A 19,521-nucleotide genomic window follows, 5' to 3' on the forward strand; every position below is an offset into this window, starting at 1 on the left:
AATTCCTTAAATGACAGTTTCAGGAATGGAGGGAAAAAATGCCAGTGAACAAGCTTCTAGCAACCAGAAGCAAATAAACAATGAGACTTAAATAATGTGGAGACAATAATGACGCCCATATTTTTTAGCGCCAAAAAAGACGCCCACATTATTTGGCGCCTAAATGCTTTTAGCGCCAAAAATGACGCCACATCCGGTAACGCCGACACTTTTGGCGCAAAAACGTCAAAACATGACGCAACTTCCGGCGACAAGTATGACGCCGGAAATAACAAAGAAATTTTTTTGCGCCAAAAAAGTCAGCGCCAAGAATGACGCAATAAAATTAAGCATTTTCAGCCCCCGAGAGCCTAACAGCCCACAGGAAAAAAGTCAAATTTTAAGGTAAGAAAAAATTGATTAATTCATATGCATTATCCCAAATATGAAACTGACTGTCTGAAATAAGGAATATTGAACATCCTGAATCAAGGCAAATAAATGTTTAAACACAAATATTTAGAACTTTATATAAAAGTGCCCAACCATAGCTTAGAGTGTCACAAAAATAAGACTTACTTACCCCAGGACACTCATCTACATGTAGTAGAAAGCCAAACCAGTACTGAAACGAGAATCAGTAGAGGTAATTGTATATATAAGAGTATATCGTCGATCTGAAAAGGGAGGTAAGAGATGAATCTCTACGACCGATAACAGAGAACCTATGAAATAGACCCCGTAGAAGGAGATCATTGAATTCAAATAGGCAATACTCTCTTCACATCCCTCTGACATTCACTGCACGCTGAGAGGAAAACCGGGCTCCAACCTGCTGCGGAGCGCATATCAACGTAGAATCTAGCACAAACTTACTTCACCACCTCCACGGGAGGCAAAGTTTGTAAAACTGATTTGTGGGTGTGGTGAGGGGTGTATTTATAGGCATTTTGAGGTTTGGGAAACTTTGCCCCTCCTGGTAGGAATGTATATCCCATACGTCACTAGCTCATGGACTCTTGCTAATTACATGAAAGAAATTTTAACTGCACATACCTTATTGCAGGAAAACCTGCACGCTATTCCCCCTCTGAAGTTACCTCACTCCTCAGAATATGTGAGAACAGCAAAGGATCTTAGTTACTTCTGCTAAGATCATAGAAAACGCAGGCAGATTCTTCTTCCAAATACTGCCTGAGATAAACAGTACACTCAGGTACCATTTAATAATAACAAACTTTTGATTGAAGAAATAAACCAAGTATAAAACACCACAGTCCTCTTACGACCTCCATCTTAGTTGAGAGTTGCAAGAGAATGACTGGATATGACAGTGAGGGGAGGAGCTATATAGCAGCTCTGCTGTGGGTGATCCTCTTGCAACTTCCTGTTGGGAAGGAGAATATCCCATAAGTAATGGATGATCTGTGGACTGGATACACTTAACAAGAGAAATTAGATTTGGATGATTGAAAGGACCTTGTATTAGAAGGTCCTGTCTCAAAGGCAGAGTCCAAGGTGGAAAGGATGACATGTCCACTAGGTCTGCATACCAGGTCCTGCATGGCCACGCAGGTGCTATCAAGATCACCGATGCTCTCTCCTGTTTGATTTTGGCAATCAGTCGAGGGAGCAGAGGAAACAGTGGAAACACATAAGCCAGGTTGAAGAACCAAGGCGCTGCTAGAGCATCTATCAGCGTCGCTTCTGGGTCCCTGGACCTGGATCCATAACAAGGAAGCTTGGCGTTCTGGCGAGACGCCATGAGATCCAGTTCTGGTTTGCCCCAACGATGAACCAATTGAGCAAACACCTCCGGAGGGAGTTCCCACTCCCCCGGATGAAAAGTCTGACGACTTAGAAAATCCGCCTCCCAGTTCTCTACACCTGGGATATGGATCACTGATAGGTGGCAGGAGTGAGTTTCCGCCCAGCGAATTAGCTTGGATACTTCTAACATCGCTAGGGAGCTTCTGGTCCCCCCTTGATGATTGATGTAAGCCACAGTCGTGATGTTGTCCGACTGAAATCTGATGAACCTCAGTGTTGCTAACGGAGGCCAAGCTAGAAGAGAATTGAATATTGCTCTTAACTCCAGAATATTTATTGGGAGGAGTTTCTCCTCCTGAGTCCACGATCCCTGAGCCTTCAGGGAATTCCAGACTGCACCCCAACCTAGAAGGCTGGCATCTGTTGTTACAATTGTCCAATCTGGCCTGTGAAAGGTCATACCCTTGGACAGATGGACCCGAAATAGCCTGCTTGCCTTAGTTCCAAGCCTGGTTAGATTTCCAGGCCGGCTTGGATTGAGCAAAAGTTCCCTCTTGTTTTGAAGCAGAGGAAGTTGATGCTGCACTTGCCTTGTAGTTTTGAAAGGCACGAAAATTAGACTGTTTGGCCCTAGATTTGGCCCTGTCCTGAGGAAGGGTGTGACCCTTTCCTCCAGTAATGTCAGCAATAATTTCCTTCAAACCAGGCCCGAATAGGGTCTGCCCCTTGAAAGGAATGTTAAGTAATTAAGACTTTGAAGACACGTCAGCTGACCAAGATTTAAGCCATAGCGCCCTACGCGCCTGGATGGCGAATCCAGAATTCTTAGCCGTTAGTTTAGTCAAATGAACAATGGCATCAGAAACAAAAGAATTAGCTAGCTTAAGTGTTCTAAGCTTGTCAAGTATTTCAGTCAATGGAGTAGCTGTCTGAAAGGCCTCTTCCAGAGACTCAAACCAGAACGCCGCAGCAGCAGTGACAGGCGCAATGCATGCAAGGGGCTGCAGGATAAAACCTTGTTGAATAAACATTTTCTTAAGATAACCTTCTAATTTTTTATCCATTGGATCTGAAAAAGCACAACTGTCCTCGACAGGGATAGTGGTACACTTTGCTAAAGTAGAAACTGCTCCCTCCACCTTAGGGACCGTCTGCCATAGGTCCCGTGTGGTGGCGTCTATTGGAAACATTTTTCTAAAAATGGGAGGGGGGGAAACGGCACACCGGGTCTGTCCCACTCCTTATTAATAATTTCTGTAAACCTTTTAGGTATAGGAAAAACGTCAGTACACACCAGCACTGCATAGTATTTATCCAGTCTAAACAATTTCTCTGGCACTGCAATTGTGTCACAGTCATTCAGAGCAGCTAAAACCTCTCCAAGCAACACCCGGAGGTTCTCAAGCTTAAATTTAAAGGTAGACATATCTGAATTAGGTTTCCCCGAGTCAGAGACGTCACCCACAGACTGAAGCTCTCCTTCCTCAGCTTCTGCATATTGTGATGCAATATCAGACATGGACCTTAAAACATCCGCGCGCTCTGTATTACGCCTAACCCCAGAGCTATCGCACTTGCCTCTATATTCAGGCAGTCTGTCTAATACCGCTGACAGGGTATTATCCATGATCGCCGCCATGTCTTGTAAAGTAATCGCTATGGGCGTCTTTGATGTACTTTGCGCCATTCTAGCGTGAGTCCCTTGAGCGGGAGTCAAAGGATCTGACACGTGGGGGGAGTTAGTCGGCATAACTTCCCCCTCGTCAGAATCTTCTGGTGATATTTATTTTAAAGATGAAGGCTGATCTTTATTATTTAAAGTGAAATCAATACATTTAGTACACATTCTCCTATGGGGTTCCACCATGGCTTTTAAACATAATGCACAAAGAGGTTCCTCTATGTCAGACATGTTTATACAGACTAGCAATGAGACTAGCAAGCTTGGAAAACACTTTAAATCAAGTTAACGAGCAAATATAAAAAACGTTACTGTGCCTTTAAGAGAAACAAATTTTGTCAAAATTTGAAATAACAGTGAAAAAAGGCAGTTAAACTAACGAAATTTTTACAGTGTATGTAACAAATTATCAGAGTATTGCACCCACTTGCAAATGGATGATTAACACCTTAATGCAAAAAACAGATTGACAAATGAAAAACAACGTTTTTTGATAGTCACAATAAACTGCCAAAGCTCAACTGTGGCTTTACCTTCCTCAATAAACGACTTTTAAAGCCTTTTGAGTCCTTCAGAGATGTCCTATACCATGCAGGGAACTGCTGAGGGAAGCTGGATGTCTCTGTCTATAATTTTAAGTGCGCAACAAAGCTCTAAAATAGGCCCCTCCCACTCTTACTACTACAGTGGAAAGCCTCAGGAAACTGTTTCTAGGCAAAAATCAAGCCAGCCATGTGGAAAACACTAAGCCCCAATAAGTTTTAACACCAAAGCATATATAAAAACGATTAAACATGCCAGCAAATGTTTTATATTGCATAATTATAAGAGTCTATAGCTCTCACAGTAAGTCTGTTACTAGTCGTTATTAAATCACTGTATTTAGGCTTAACTTACATTAATCCGGTATCAGCAGCATTTTCTAGCAATTCCATCCCTAGAAAAACTTAAAACTGCACATACCTTATTACAGGGTAACCTGCACGCTATTCTCCCTCTGAAGTTACCTCACCCCTCAGACATACGTGAGAACAGCAGTGGATCTTAGTTACTTCTGCTAAGATCATAGAAAACGCAGGCAGATTCTTCTTCTAAATGCTGCCTGAGAGAAAATAGTACAACTCCGGTACTATTTAAAAACAATAAACTCTTGATTGAAGAAAAAACTAACTATATTACACCACTTTCCTCTTACTACCTCCTTCTATGTTGAGGGTTGCAAGAGAATGACTAGATATGGCAGTTAGGGGAGGAGCTATGTAACAGCTCTGCTGTGGGTGATCCTCTTGCAACTTCCTGTTGGGAAGGAGAATATCCCACAAGTAATGGATGATCCGTGGACTGGATACACTTAACAAGAGAAACACCCATCTAAAGACAAGATGAACCTTGCATGTATAAATATCTATATAACCATTTTATAGCTATAAAGTATGGGAGTCTGGCAAAATATACAGTATGGGAATCTGGCACAATATACAGCATGGGAGTCTGGCACAATATACAGCATGGGAGTCTGGTACAATATACAGCATGGGAGTCTGGCACAATATACAGCATGGGAGTCTGGCACAATATACAGCATGGGAGTCTGGCACAATATACAGCATGGGAGTCTGGCACAATATACAGCATGGGAGTCTGGCACAATATACAGCATGGGAGTCTGGCACAATATACAGCATGGGAGTCTGGCACAATATACAGCATGGGAGTCTGGCACAATATACAGCATGGGAGTCTGGCACAATATACAGCATGGGAGTCTGGCACAATATACAGCATGGGAGTCTGGCACAATATACAGCATGGGAGTATGCACATCTCACCTATGTCTCGCACCGCACTAGAGATCAGGAAGGGGGAGAAAGTCCAGAGATAAACGCAGTAACTATGTAAATTGAGCGATAACGGAACAGCGACACCTACAGGTAGAAATGAAAAGTGCAGGCACAAATTTGATTTTCTCTGGCACTGCTCTTTCCGGGATCTTGTGTTTAATTTGCGGTTGTCAGGGAGCCATTATTTCAATGCGGGATACTCCCGGAACTTCCGGGAGAGTTGGGATGTCTGATAAACAAAAACTCGCACATATATATTCACAATCTCACACACACTCTTTCTCACAAACGATCACATACACTAACACACACACATAATCTCTCTCTCATACACACTCAAAGATACTCTCTCTCACACTATAACACACACTCTCACACACCATACAAATACACTCACCTTTTCACACACTTACACACACAGAAAGACACTAACAAACACAAAGAAACACACACTCAGACACACTTCAACACAAAGACAAGCCCAGGCAAGAAAAAAATAACTGCAGGCAAATACAGCATGTTGAAAAAGCACAAAATGTCAACTTTTTGGCTGTGGCTGTTTCCCACTAAACCCGGAAATTTGTATGTCCAGCCTGACTCAGCTTCAAACTCGGACACACAAATGGATACCCTAAGTACTATTGGTTTCCTTCAAATATGTAAATTAAGGAAAGTTATTAGAAAAACTGAAAAGAAATGTTATTTTGAGAGTCACTTAAAAAGTAAGTATGTGATCTATCTAGTTAGACTTGATTTTAAAAAACATAAAATGTATTTTCTAAGTTTTTGTTCTTCATAAAGTCATAATATATTTAATGCAGTAGCTATCTTACAAAGGCATAAAAAAGTCAAAACTACAACTAGTTAATTGCAAAAAAAAATGTCCCAGTTATTTTTCTCATTAAAATGATCAGTTTCTCTAGTTTTACTATTTATAGGTATGTGTTTGAGTTTTTATTCTATAAAACTCCTGACAATTTTTCTCCCAAATTCCAAATAAAAATATTGTCATTTAGAGCATTTGTTTGCAGAAAATGTCAACTGGGCAAAATAAAAATAAAAAGATGCAGTGTTTTCAGATCTCAAATCATTCAAAGAAAACAAGTTCATATTCATTTTTCAAAACAATACAATACTAATGTTTTAACTTAGCAAGAGTTCAGAAAACAATATTTGGTGGAATAACCCTGGTTTTCAATTACAGCTTGCATGCATCTTGGCATGCTCTCCACCCATCGTTCACATTGTTGTTGTGTGACTTTATGCCACTCCGGTCTCAAAAAACTCAAGCAGCTCAACTTTGTTTTATGGCTTGTGACCATCCATCTTCCTCTTGATCACATACCAGAGGTTTTCAATGGGGTTTAAGTATGGAGATTGGGCTGGCCAGGACAAGGTCTTCATCTGGTGGTCCTCCATCCACACCTTGATTTACCTGACTGTGTGGCATGGAGAATTGTCCTATTGAAAAAAAACAAGCCTTTAGAGTTGGGGAACATTGTCATACCCGAAGGAAGCAATTTTTCTTCCAGGATAACCTTTTACGTGGCTTAATTCATTCATCTTTCACAAAGATAAATCTGCACTGAAGCACCCCCAGATCATCACATATTTTCCACCAAATTTCACAGTGAGTGTGAGACACTGTGGATTGTTGGCCTCTTCAGGTCTCCATCTAACCATTAGACGATGAGGTGTTGGGCAAAGTTGAAAATCGGACTCATTGGAGATTACCTGGAATCGCAGATTTATCTTTGTGAAGGACTCATTAATCAAGACACATACAAGGTTATCCTGGAAGAAAACTTGCTTTATTCTGCTCCAACAATGTTCCCCAACTCTGAGGGTTGTTTCTCCCAGCAGGAAAATGATCCAGGCCACACAGCCAGGTCAATCAAAGTGTGGACGGAGGACCACCAAGTTAAAACCCTGTCATTTTCAGCCCAATCTCTAGACCTGAACCCAATGGAAAACCTCTGGAAGGTGATAAAGAGGGTTAAGCCATCAAACAAAGCCGAGCTGCTTGAATTTTTGTGCCAGGAGTGGCATAAAGTCACCCAACAACAATGTAATAGACTGGTGAAGAGCATGCCAAGTCGCATGAAAGGTGAAATTTAGGGTTATTCCACCAAATATTGATTCCTTAACTCATACTAATTTAAAACATAATTATAGACATGGCTCTATTCATTTTTATAATATAATGTCCTAGAGGTTTGTTTTTTTTTACTTATTATTAGGGACCAAAGTTAATAAAACATAAAAAGTGCATTTAAATGTAGACAAACTTCAAATAAGGCAGAGATTACTTAGGTGTCTACAATGAATTATCTGCGTCTATTACACGTTAGATTTTCCTTTTTAACACTAAATGTCCCTCAGCAGTATACATAGTACATTTTTCTCCCTTAGAACTAACTAAATATCAGGAATGCCTTTTGTATATAGGCATAATGAATATACTGGGAGTGTATGCTAAGTTATTTTTACTTTTTCTCTTTCATTGAGAAAACACCATTTTCTGATTTTGCTAGATTTTTATCTGAAATCAAGAAGAATAGTGAGGGAAATTTTCAATAAGAAGAAAGTGGCTGCAACTGATATCACAAATGAATATAGGAAGTGATAGAAGCTTAAGTACTATTATTTTTTAACACAATCCAATTTGAAATGGGGTACATTGAACATATAATTATATGCAAATAAAGTCCCATTCCCAAAAGTTAGTGAAGGCACTATAGTCACAATAGTAGTGTAATCCTTCAGGACTATAACCTGCAACTGTAACACTTCCTGAGTTGTGTACCGTTGCTATCTCTACAACCATACTGCACCTTTAAGAATAAACCACCGCCCTCATCTCCTGCTATAAAGGGTTCCTCCTTTTGAGCATTCATTGCTTGGTATTGCCTGTTTGTGCACTAGTATCAGGCTCATAGCGTTTATGTGCTACTAAAGTTGCTTATTTTAGTATTGTAACTTTTTCTCTACTGAGCTGCTACGAAAGATTTTCATCTTCTATACCGCACTGTGTGTTTGATCATCCGTGCTCCCCTTCAAGGCTACTTCCACTACTGACCTTTTTAAACCCCGGGGCTGTTTGACTTCCACTCCCTGTCTGTTGTGACGTCACCGCTGTCAGCTGGAACTCGGCCGCATCCTCCTCTCTCCTAATACACCCTCGGTAAGCGCTTACTCTGCCTAATTCTGGTTGTACTCAGTTTATGTATACATAATCATTATTTGTAGCTGATCTCAATATTACCTTAGACGTGCTTGCAACACTTATCTTAGGTTATACAAAATTGCTCATAACTCGTTACATTGTATTGCAGTCCCATACATATGTAACAAATTCCTTCCTGTCATCTGCCTCCTTAACTATATTACAAGAGTCTAGGGATTGAGCTACAAATCATACCCTAACGTTATAATTATAACTTACACTCTGAGTAATTTAAAGAGTCAGTACTACTTTTTTATTATGATGTTAGCAGGCCTGCAGTTGTGATTCTCACTACAAATAAAATCTCTCCACAGATAAAATAATTCCTTACAGCAACAATAATCATTGGGGATTCATTGGACTTAATCGCCTTGGTTTCCTGAAGTGGATTGATTTGGACACCTATTTTGGACATATTGTTGTTGAAGGTTATAGTCCTGAAGGATTACACTTCTATTGTAACTATAGTTCTGGCACTAACATTTGGGATGGGACTATTTTTGCAAATAATTCAATGTACCCCATTTTTTATTTAATTTAAATTTTTGTTCAAATTGGATTATGAATAAATAATAGTATTTAAAGGGATAGAAAAGTCAAATTTAAAAGTGATCTGTAAGTCCAAATTAAACTTTCATGATTCAGATAGGGCATGTCATTTTAAACAACTTTCTAATTTACTTTTATCATCAAATTTGCTTTGTTTTGTTGGTATTCTTAGTTGAAAAATAAAACTAGGTAGGCACATATGCTAATTTCTAAGCCCTTGAAGGCTACCTCTTATCTGAGTGCATTTGACAGCATTGCACAGCTAGAGGGTATTAGTTCATGTGTTTCATATAAATAACAAAGTGCTCACGCACTTGAAGTCAGCACTGATTGCCTGAAATGCAAGTCTGTCAAAGGTCTGAGATAAGGAGGTAGTCTGCAGAAGATTAGATACAAGGTAATCACAGAGGTAAAAATTATATTTCTATAACAGTGTTGTTTATGAAAAAATGGGGAATGGTAAATAAAGGGATTATCTATCTTTTTAAACAATAACAATTTTGGTGTTTATTATCCCTTTACACTTGCATGATTCAGACAGAGCATGTCATTTTAAGACACTTTTAAGTTCCTTCCTATTTTCAAATGTGCTTTGTTCTCTTGGTTTCCCTTGTTGAAAAAGAATATGCACATATCCTACACTAGTGGGAGCTAGCTGCTGATTGGTGCCTGCACACATTTGCCTCTTGTGATTGGTTGACTAGATGTGTTCAGCTAGCTGCCAGTAGTGCAATGATGCTCCTTCAGCAAAGGATAACAAGAGAATTAAGCAAATTTGATAATAGAGGTAAATGGGAAAGTTGTTTAAAATATTATGTTCTATCCACATCATGAAATAAAACGTTGGGGTTTCCTGTCCCTTTAAGCTTCTAGCGCTTCCTATATTCTTTTCTGATACTTGTTTACTCCTTTTGGATAGAGGGGTTTTAGGTTTTGTTTGCACTATAGATGAAAAAGGACATGAAACACAAAAAATGTTTCATAATTCAGAAAAAGCATACAATTTTTTAAAAGTTTCTCATTTACTTCTATTATGAAATGTATTTAGTTCTCATGTTATATTTTGTTGAAGAGATATCTAGATAGGTAGCGGGCACATGGCTGGAGTTCTACATGGCAAGAAATAGGGCTGCCACCTTGTGCTCTTGCTAATGTTTAATAGACTTGTAAAACTACTGCCATATGTGCTACAGGCACATGCACGCTCCTGAGCTTACCTTACTGCTTTTCAACATAGGATACTAATAAAACAAAGAAGATTTGATAATAGAAGTAAATTGGAAAATTGATTAAAATGAAATGCTCTGTCTGGATCATGAAAGAAATAAATGGGCTTTATGCCCCTTTAAAAAGACAAAAGTAATATACATTACAATTTATGCATATGCAAGTACGAGAATTCACATATATGCCTATTAAATCCATATACATATGTAGATTGTTGTGACACTATTTTAAAGCCAAAGAAACTTTGTACTTAATCTATTAACTCCTAAAGTACTAATTAAAATAAACTGTGACAGATTTCCCACTGAGTTGAAGCTTAATAGTAGGTAGTTATTTGTTCATATGGAGGAATGAGGATTTAAGAATACATTTTTACCCAAACTGAAGCCTGTTAGAAAAATGAAACTGTACGCCAGGAGGAAGATACTCATACTATGCAAGCCTCTGGAGATCGTATAGGTCAGTCTTATACAGCCAGTGTCTATCAACTCCATATCTGACCTAGCTTACCCCCAATCCACTGTTCCACAACCACACAGTCCTCAGTGGCTGCAATTTGCTTTCACTACAAGATGCTACGCACTATTATTACCTAACAGCATGCAGGAAAGAGTAGTTGGTTAAAGGGACATTAAACTCCCATGTGTTTTTGTGTAAAAACTGTGCTGGTCCAATGTTATTTAGTGATACCAAAAACAAAATTTATGTAAGAATTTACATGATAAATTAATTTCTTTCATATTGGCAAGAGTCCATAAGCTAGTGACGTATGGGATATACAATCCTACCAGGAGGGGGAAAGTTTCCCAAACCTCAAAACACCTATAAATACACCCCTCACCACACCCACAATTCAGTTTAACGAATAGCCAAGTAGTGGGGTGATAAAGAAAGGAGTAAAAAGCATCAACAAAGGAATTTGGAAATAATTGTGCTTTATACAAAAAAATCATAACCACCATAAAAAGGGTGGGCCTCATGGACTCTTGCCAATATGAAAGAAATTAATTTATCAGGTAAATTGTTACATAAACTATGTTTTCTTTCATGTAATTGGCAAGAGTCCATGAGCTAGTGACGTATGGGATACGAATACCCAAGATGTGGAACTCCACTCAAGAGTCACTAGAGAGGGAGGGATAAAAATAAAAAACAGCCATTTTCCGCTGAAAAAATAATCCACAACCCAAATTATTAAAGTTTATTCTTAATGACAAGAAAAACTTAAAACATCAGCAAAAGAATCAAACTGAAACAGCTGCCTGAAGAACTTTTCTACCAAAAACTGCTTCTGAAGAAGCAAATACATCAAAACGGTAGAATTTAGTAAATGTATGCAAAGAGGACCAAGTTGCCGCTTTGCAAATCTGATCAACTGAAGCTTCATTCTTAAAAGCTGATCTGGTAGAATGAGCTGTAATTCTCTGAGGCGGGGCCTGACCCGACTCCAAATAAGCTGATGAATCAAAAGCTTTAACCAAGAAGCCAGGGAAATAGCAGAAGCCTTCTGACCTATCCTAGAACCAGAAAATATAACAAATAGACTAGAAGTCTTCCTGAAATCTTTAGTAGCTTCAACATAATATTTCAAAGCTCTCACCACATCCAAAGAATGTAAGGATTTTTAAAAAGAGTTCTTAGGATTAGGACACAAGGAAGGGACAACAATTTCTCTACTAATGAATTCACAACCTTAGGTAAAAATTGAAATGAAGTCCGCAAAACCGCCTTATCCTGATGAAAAATAAGAAAAAGGAGATTCACAAGAAAGAGTAGATAGCTCAGAAACTCTTCTAGCAGAAGAGATGGCCAAAAGGAACAACACTTTCCAAGAAAGTAGTTTATTGTCCAAAGAATGCATAGCTCAAATGGAGGAGCCAAAAAAGCCCTCAAAACCAAATTAAGACTCCAAGGAGGAGAAATTGATTTAATTACAGTGAATATCAGGAAGTTTAGCAATCTTTCTGTGAAATAAAACAGAAAGAGCAAAGATTTGTCCCTTCAAGGAACTTGCAGACAAACCCTTATCCAAACCATCCTGAAGAAACTGTAAAATTCTAGGAATTCTAAAAGAATGCCAAGAGAATTAATGAGAACACCATGAAATATAAGTCTTCTAAACTCGATAATAAATCTTCCTAGAGACAGATTTACAAGCTTGTAACATAGTATTAATCACTGAGTCAGAGAAAACTCTATGACTTAGCACTATGCGTTCAATTTCCACACCTTCAAATTTAATTATTTGAGATCCTGATGGAAAAACGGACCTTGAGACAATAGGTCCAGCCTTAACGGAAGTGGCCAAGGTTGGCAACTGGACATCCGAACAAGATCCGCATACCAAAACCCGGGAGGCCATGCTGGAGCCACCAGCAACACAAACGATTGCTCCATGATGATTTTGGAGATCACTCTTGGAAGAAGAACTAGAGGCGGGAAAATATAAGCAGGTTGATAACACCAAGGAAGTGTCAACGCATCCACTGCTTCCGCCTGAAAATCCCTTGACCTGGACAGGTATCTGGGAAGTTTCTTGTTTAGATGAGAGGCCATCAGATCTATCTCTGGAAGACCCCACATCTGAACAATCTGAGAAAACACATCTGGATGGAGGGACCACTCCCCCGGATGTAAAGTCTGACGGCTGAGATAATCCGCCTCCCAATTGTCTACACCTGGGATATGTACCGCAGAAATTAGACAGGAGCTGGATTCTGCCCAAACAAGTATCCGAGATACTTCTTTCATAGCTTGAGGACTGTGAGTCCCACCCTGATGATTGACATATGCCACTGTTGTGCTATTGTCTGTCTGAAAACAAATGAACGGTTCTCTCTTCAACAGTGGCCAAAACTGAAGAGCCCTGAGAATTGCACGGAGTTCTAAAATATTGATTGGTAATCTCGCCTCTTGAGATTTACAAACTCCTTGTGCTGTCAGAGATCCCCAAACAGCTCCCCAACCTGAGAGACTCGCATCTGTTGTGATCACAGTCCAGGTTGGCCGTACAAAAGAAGCCCCTTGAACTAAACGCTGGTGATTTAACCACCACGTCAGAGAGTGTCGAACATTGGGATTTAAGGATATTAATTGTGATATCGTTGTATAATCCCTGCACCAATGATTCAGCATAAAAAGCTGGAGAGGTCTCATGTGAAAACGAGCAAAGGGAATGGTGTCGATGCTGCAGTCATGGGACCTAAAACTTCCATGCACATAGCCACTGAAGGGAATGACTGAAACTGAAGGTGCCGACAGGCTGCAACCAATTTTAAACGTCTCTTGTCTGTTAGAGACAGAGTCATGGACACTGAATCTATCTGGAAGCCTAAAAAGGTGACCCTTGTCTGAGGAATCAAGAAACTCTTTGGTAAATTGATCCTCCAACCATGTTTTCGAAGAAACAACACCAGTTGATTCGTGTGAGATTCTGCAGAACGTAAAGACTAGTACCAAGATATCGTCCGAATAAGGAAACACTGCAATACCCTGCTCTCTGGTTACAGAGAGCAGGGCACCAAGAACCTTTGAAAAGATTCTTGGAGCTGTTGCTAGGCCAAATGGAAGAGCAACAAATTGGTAATGCTTGTCTAGAAAAGAGAATTTCAGGAACTAATAATGATCTGGAATAATCGGAATATGAAGGTATGCATCCTGCAAGTCTATTCTAGACATTTAATGTCCTTGCTGAACAAAAGGCAGAATAGTCCTTATAGTCACCATCCTGAAAGTTGGTACTCTTACATAACGATTCAAGATTTTCATATCCATAACTGGTCTGAATGAATTTTCCTTCTCTGGGACAATGAATAGATTTGAATAAAACCCCAGACCCTGTTCCTGAAAAGGAACTGGCATGATTACCCCTGAAAACTCCAGGTCTGGAACACACTTCAGGAAAGCCTGAGCTTTTACTGGATTTGCTGGGATGCGTGAGAGAAAAAAATCTTCTCACAGGAGGTCTTACTCTGAATCCTATTCAATACCCCTGAGAGATAATGCTCTGAATCCATTGATTTTGGAAATAATTTATCCAAACATCCTTGAAAAACCTTAATCTGCCAGCTACCAGCTGAGCTGGAATGAGGGCCTCACCTCCATGCGGACTTAGGGGCTGACTTTGGTTTCTTAAATGGCTTGGATTTACTCCAATTTGAGGAAGGCTTCCAATTGGAAACAGATTCCTTGGGGGAAGGATTAGGTTTTTGTTCCTTATTTTGATGAAAGGAACGAAAACGGTTAGAAGCTTTAGATTTACCCTTAGGTATTTCATCCTGAGGCAAAAAAACTCCTTTCCCCCCAGTAACAGTTGAAATAATAGAATCCAACTGAGAACCAAATAAATTATTACCTTGAAAAAAAAGAGATAGCAATCTAGACTTAGATGTCATATCAGCATTCCAAGAGTTAAGCCACAAAGCTCTTCTAGCTAAAATAGCTAAAGACATGGATCTAACATCAATTTTGAAAATATCAAAAATGGCATCACAAATAAAATGATTATCATGTTGCAGTAAGCGAACAATGCTAGATAAGTCAGAATCCAATTCTTGTTGCGCTAAATTTTCCAACCAAAAAGTTGATGCAGCTGCAACATCAGCTAAAGAAATTGCAGGACTGAGAAGATGACCTGAATATAAATAAGCTTTCCTTAGATAAGATTCAAGTTTCCTATCTAAAGGATCCTTAAAAGAAGTACTATCTTCCAAAGGAATACTGGTACGTTTAGCAAGAGTAGAACTAGCCCCATCAACTTTGGGGATCTTTTCCCCAAACTCTATTGAAATTGCTGGTAAAGGATACAATTTTTTAAACCTTGAAGAAGGAATTAAAGAAGTACCCGGCTTATTCCATTCCTTAGAAATCATATCAGAAATAGCATCAGGAATAGGAAAAACCTATGGAGTAACCACAGGAGGTTTAAAAAAAGCATTTAAACGTTTACTAGTTTTAATGTCGAGAGGACTAGTTTCCTCAATATCCAAAGTAATTAACACTTCTTTTAACAAAGAACAAATATACTCCATTTTAAATAAATAAGTAGATTTGTCAGTGTCAATATCTGAGGAAGGATCTTCTGAATCAGATAGATCCTCATCAGAGGAGGATAAATCATTATGTTGTCGGTCATTTGAAATTTCATCAATCTTATGAGAAGTTTTAAAAGACCTTTTAAGTTTATTAGAAGGCGGAAAAGCAGACAGAGCCTTCTGAATAGAATCAGTAACAAATTCTTTAAAATTCATAGGAATATCATGTACATTAGAAGTTGAAGGAACTGCAACCGGCAATGTACTATTACTGATGGACACATTATCTGCATGTAAAAGTTTATCATGACAACTATTACAAATGACATTCGGAGATATAATCTCCACAAGTGTACAACAAATGCACTTAGCTTTGGTAAAACCGGTATCAGGCAGCAAAGTTCCAACAGATACTTCTGAGGCAGGATCAGATTGAGACATCTTGCAAAATGTAAAAGAAAAAACAACATATAAAGGAAAATTATCAATTTCCTTATATGACAGTTTCCGGAATGGGAAAAAATGCAAATAGCATAGCCCTCTGACATAGAAAAAGACAAGAGGCAAATAGCAATGGGGTGACAAAATAATGAAAAATTTGGCGGCAAGTATGACGCACAGCGTAACTGAAAATTTTTTGGTGCCAACAACGTCCGGATATTCGCGTCACTAACGACTAATTGACGCCGGAAATGACGAACTTGCGTCAACAGACGTACTTTCGCGCCAAAAAATTCTCACGCCAAGAACGCAATAAAGTCTAGCATTTGGCGCACCCACGGGCCTAATCCTGCCCGCAATTGCAAAGAAAAATGTCGTCAATTTAAAACCCCAGGTAAGAAAAATATTTCTTAATATGTTTATTTTCCCAAATATGAAACTGACAGTCTGCAAAAAGGAAATACATGAACCTGACTCATGGCAAATATAAGTACAATACATATATTTAGAACTTTATATAAATGCATAAAGTGCCAAAACCATAGCTGAGGTGTCTTAAGTAATAAAAACATGCTTACCCAAAGACACCCATCCACATATAGCAGATAGCAAAACCAGTACTGAAACAGTTATCAGTAGAGGTAATGGTATATGAGAGTATATCGTCGATCTGAAAAGGGAGGTAGGAGATGAATCTCTACGACCGATAACAGAGAACCTATGAAATAGATCCCTGTGAGGAAAACCATTGCATTCAATAGGTGATACTCCCTTCACATCCCTCTGACATTCGCTGTACTCTGAGAGAAATCGGGCTTCAAAATGCTGAGAAGCGCATATCAACGTAGAAATCTTAGCACAAACTTACTTCACCACCTCCATAGGAGGCATAGTTTGTACAACTGAATTGTGGGTGTGGTGAGGGGTGTATTTATAAGCATTTTGAGGTTTGGGAGACTTTGCCCCTCCTAGTAGGATTGTATATCCCATACGTCACTAGCTCATGGACTCTTGCCAATTACATGAAAGAAAAGCTAATTCTGTACCCTAAGTTTTCTCCAAAAACAGGGTTTACGTGTTTAGCCCCTCTAATGAGCATTGGACAAGCACAATTTTTATACACATGTAAGAGATGTTTAATGTTATTATTATTATTAACAGGTATTTGTAGAGCGCCAACAGATTCCGCAGCGCTATGACATGGGTCAAGTGGGTAGAGGCCAAGTGGGTAGAGGGTAGTAACTTTAAAGTCTAAAGTGATGGGCTGAGTGCAATGCAATTACACCATAGCACCTGCAACCACAAATTACAATTAGGTACAATCACATTAATTGGGGGTGTATGGTCACCATATCACAGCTCAATCAGCTCAATATTTGCTTACAAAATGGTCTCTGAATGTAAACAATAAAGAAGATGTTTTCCAACTTTCTTATTCATCAAAAGTACAGCATTATTATATGCAATTTACCTTGAAATTCAAAAATTCCCAATGAATCCCAAGTTGCTGCTAGATTGTTTAGTCTTTCATGAACATTTAAGCCGTGCTTATGCTTTTTCCCAGACAACAATGTCTCCGCTGCGAGAAGTATCTTAAGGTCCAGTTCTTCTTTTCTCCATTCTGTGTTATTCTCGGCCTTATACAAAGAATAAAAAGAGAAAAAAAAGAGAAAATTAAAGAGAAAAAGGGGGAAATGATTCCCAAAATGCCTGTTTTAAGAAGGAAGTAATACAACACATGTTACTGTTACCACTTAAATTATCTGTTTTCCTGTTACTTGAATCTCTCTATTCTGCTATGTTTGTGTTCTCTTGTATCCTCTCTGTATTATATCACTCTCCTAAAACTTTCCCTTGCTACATGCTGGCTGTCAAGCTGGAATAAGTCCATAGAAACATGGTAAAAAGCAATATGCACTCAAGCATCAATACAGCAACAGAACTGCCGCTTGCACTGACAGTTTTAGACGACTTCATGTGCGTGCGGGCAGGCGGGCGAGCAAGCGAGTGCATGAATTTGTGTCTGTGTATGGATAGAAAGATTGATATATAGATAAAAAGCTAGATAAATAACTATCATAAGATAAAAAGCTAGATAAATAACTATCATAGATTAAAAAAAAAATTAACGGTCAAATAAGTATTTTTTTATGCCTAAAAGGTGTGTGTGCGTCTGTGTCTATGTGCATGTGTGTGCGTGCATATGTGTGTGTGTGTGTGTCTGTGTCTATGTGCATGTGTGTGCGTGCATATGTGTGTGTCTGTGTCTATGTGCATGTGTGTGCGTGCATGTGTGTGTGTGTGTCTGTGTCTATGTGCATGTGTGTGCGTGCATATGTGTGTGTGTGTGTGTCTGTGTCTATGTGCATGTGTGTGCGTGCATATGTGTGTGTGTGTGTCTGTGTCTATGTGCATGTGTGTGCGTGCATATGTGTGTGTCTGTGTCTATGTGCATGTGTGTGTGTGTCTGTGTCTATGTGCATATGTGTGTGTCTGTGTCTATGTGCATGTGTGTGCGTGCATATGTGTGTCTGTGCACGCATGTGAGTATCACTATTTGGAAGCCCTAGTTTGTTTTCTTCCATGAAGGTATTTATTGTAAAATATTAAATCAGGTTGTTTTATACTCCATCATATATAACCAGATGTAACGTCTTTAAATCAGTCCCTGGTGGATGTGGTTAAGAACTACACACACACATTTTATAGTATGATGAAAGCGCCCTTGGTGTGATTACCTTGACAAATCCATATAATGGTGCTATAATGGCATCAAAAATATCCCACTGCTCGTAGCTGAAGGCCAACTTTGCAAATTTTACAACAGCTTCTGCAGAAAAATACTTTTTTTCTAAAAACAAAAGTAAAAATACATTATCAATACAGAAATTGTCTAGTTTCCTTACTTCATGTAGATATACTTTGGCACTTTTATCAATTCCTCTACTTGTATATTCCACCACCACCACCAATTTGTACTGGTGACACTTTAACCAAATTTAAACAGAACTTATGTGTGCAGGGTGAAAGCAATGTGATACTGACAGTTCAGGTCAGACTCATTGGTGGCAGAGGGAATAGAGCAGAGGAAAGCACTGCAGACCAAATATATAAGGGCTAAAAATGTTTTACCTATTTTAAATAAAGTTGTCTTTTTATATACTTACTTGCAGAAAATAACAATATTTGCCTTTATGACAAAATAAAAATATGGGGTAGATCACAACCTATCAGGCACTTGCTCCCAAAAAAGGTTTCTGGCATTTATTGAGTGATCACAATAAAAAAAATTAAAGTCCACAGCAGAGAATGTATTTACAACAGAAATGTTCCCACAAACTTGTTTCCATGTTGAGATACATCTTCACCAGATCTGCGAACCAAATCCTGCGAGGCCAGGCAGGAACTATCAGAATCACAGACGCCCTCTCTTGATTGATACGAGCAGTGACTCGAGAAAGGAGAGCAAACGGGGGGAACAGGTACAAGATTGAAGTTCCAAGGCACCGCCAAATCGTCTAACAGAGCGGCTTGCAAATCTCACTCCCCTGGATGAAAGATCTGCCTGCTCAGAAAAACTGCTTTCCAGTTGTCCACCCCTGGGATGTGGAAGGCAAAGAGGAGGAAATCGTGAAATTCCGCCCACTGGAGAATGCAAGTCACCTCCTTCATTGCTAAAGAACAGAGTTTCTCCCTGGTGATTGATAAATGCCACAAGGTGATATTGTCCGATTTAAATTTGATAAACTGGACTAAAGCTAGTTGAGGCCAGGC

General features: G+C 39.1%; 1 protein-coding gene across 1 annotated transcript in view; it reads right to left on the bottom strand.

Moving 5' to 3' along the window:
• CFAP54 (cilia and flagella associated protein 54) overlaps positions 1-19,521 on the bottom strand; it is a 901,430-nt gene that overhangs the window by 770,741 nt on the left and 111,168 nt on the right. Inside the window, exons 11-12 of the mRNA XM_053719246.1 lie at positions 18,486-18,598; positions 17,219-17,384 (exon numbers count right to left, since the gene is read on the bottom strand). Of these exons, the coding sequence (XP_053575221.1) occupies positions 17,219-17,384; positions 18,486-18,598 (279 nt within the window). The remainder of the gene's footprint in view (positions 1-17,218; positions 17,385-18,485; positions 18,599-19,521) is intronic.

This window comes from Bombina bombina, chromosome 6, assembly GCF_027579735.1.
Source record: "Bombina bombina isolate aBomBom1 chromosome 6, aBomBom1.pri, whole genome shotgun sequence".
Taxonomy (NCBI): domain Eukaryota; kingdom Metazoa; phylum Chordata; class Amphibia; order Anura; family Bombinatoridae; genus Bombina; species Bombina bombina.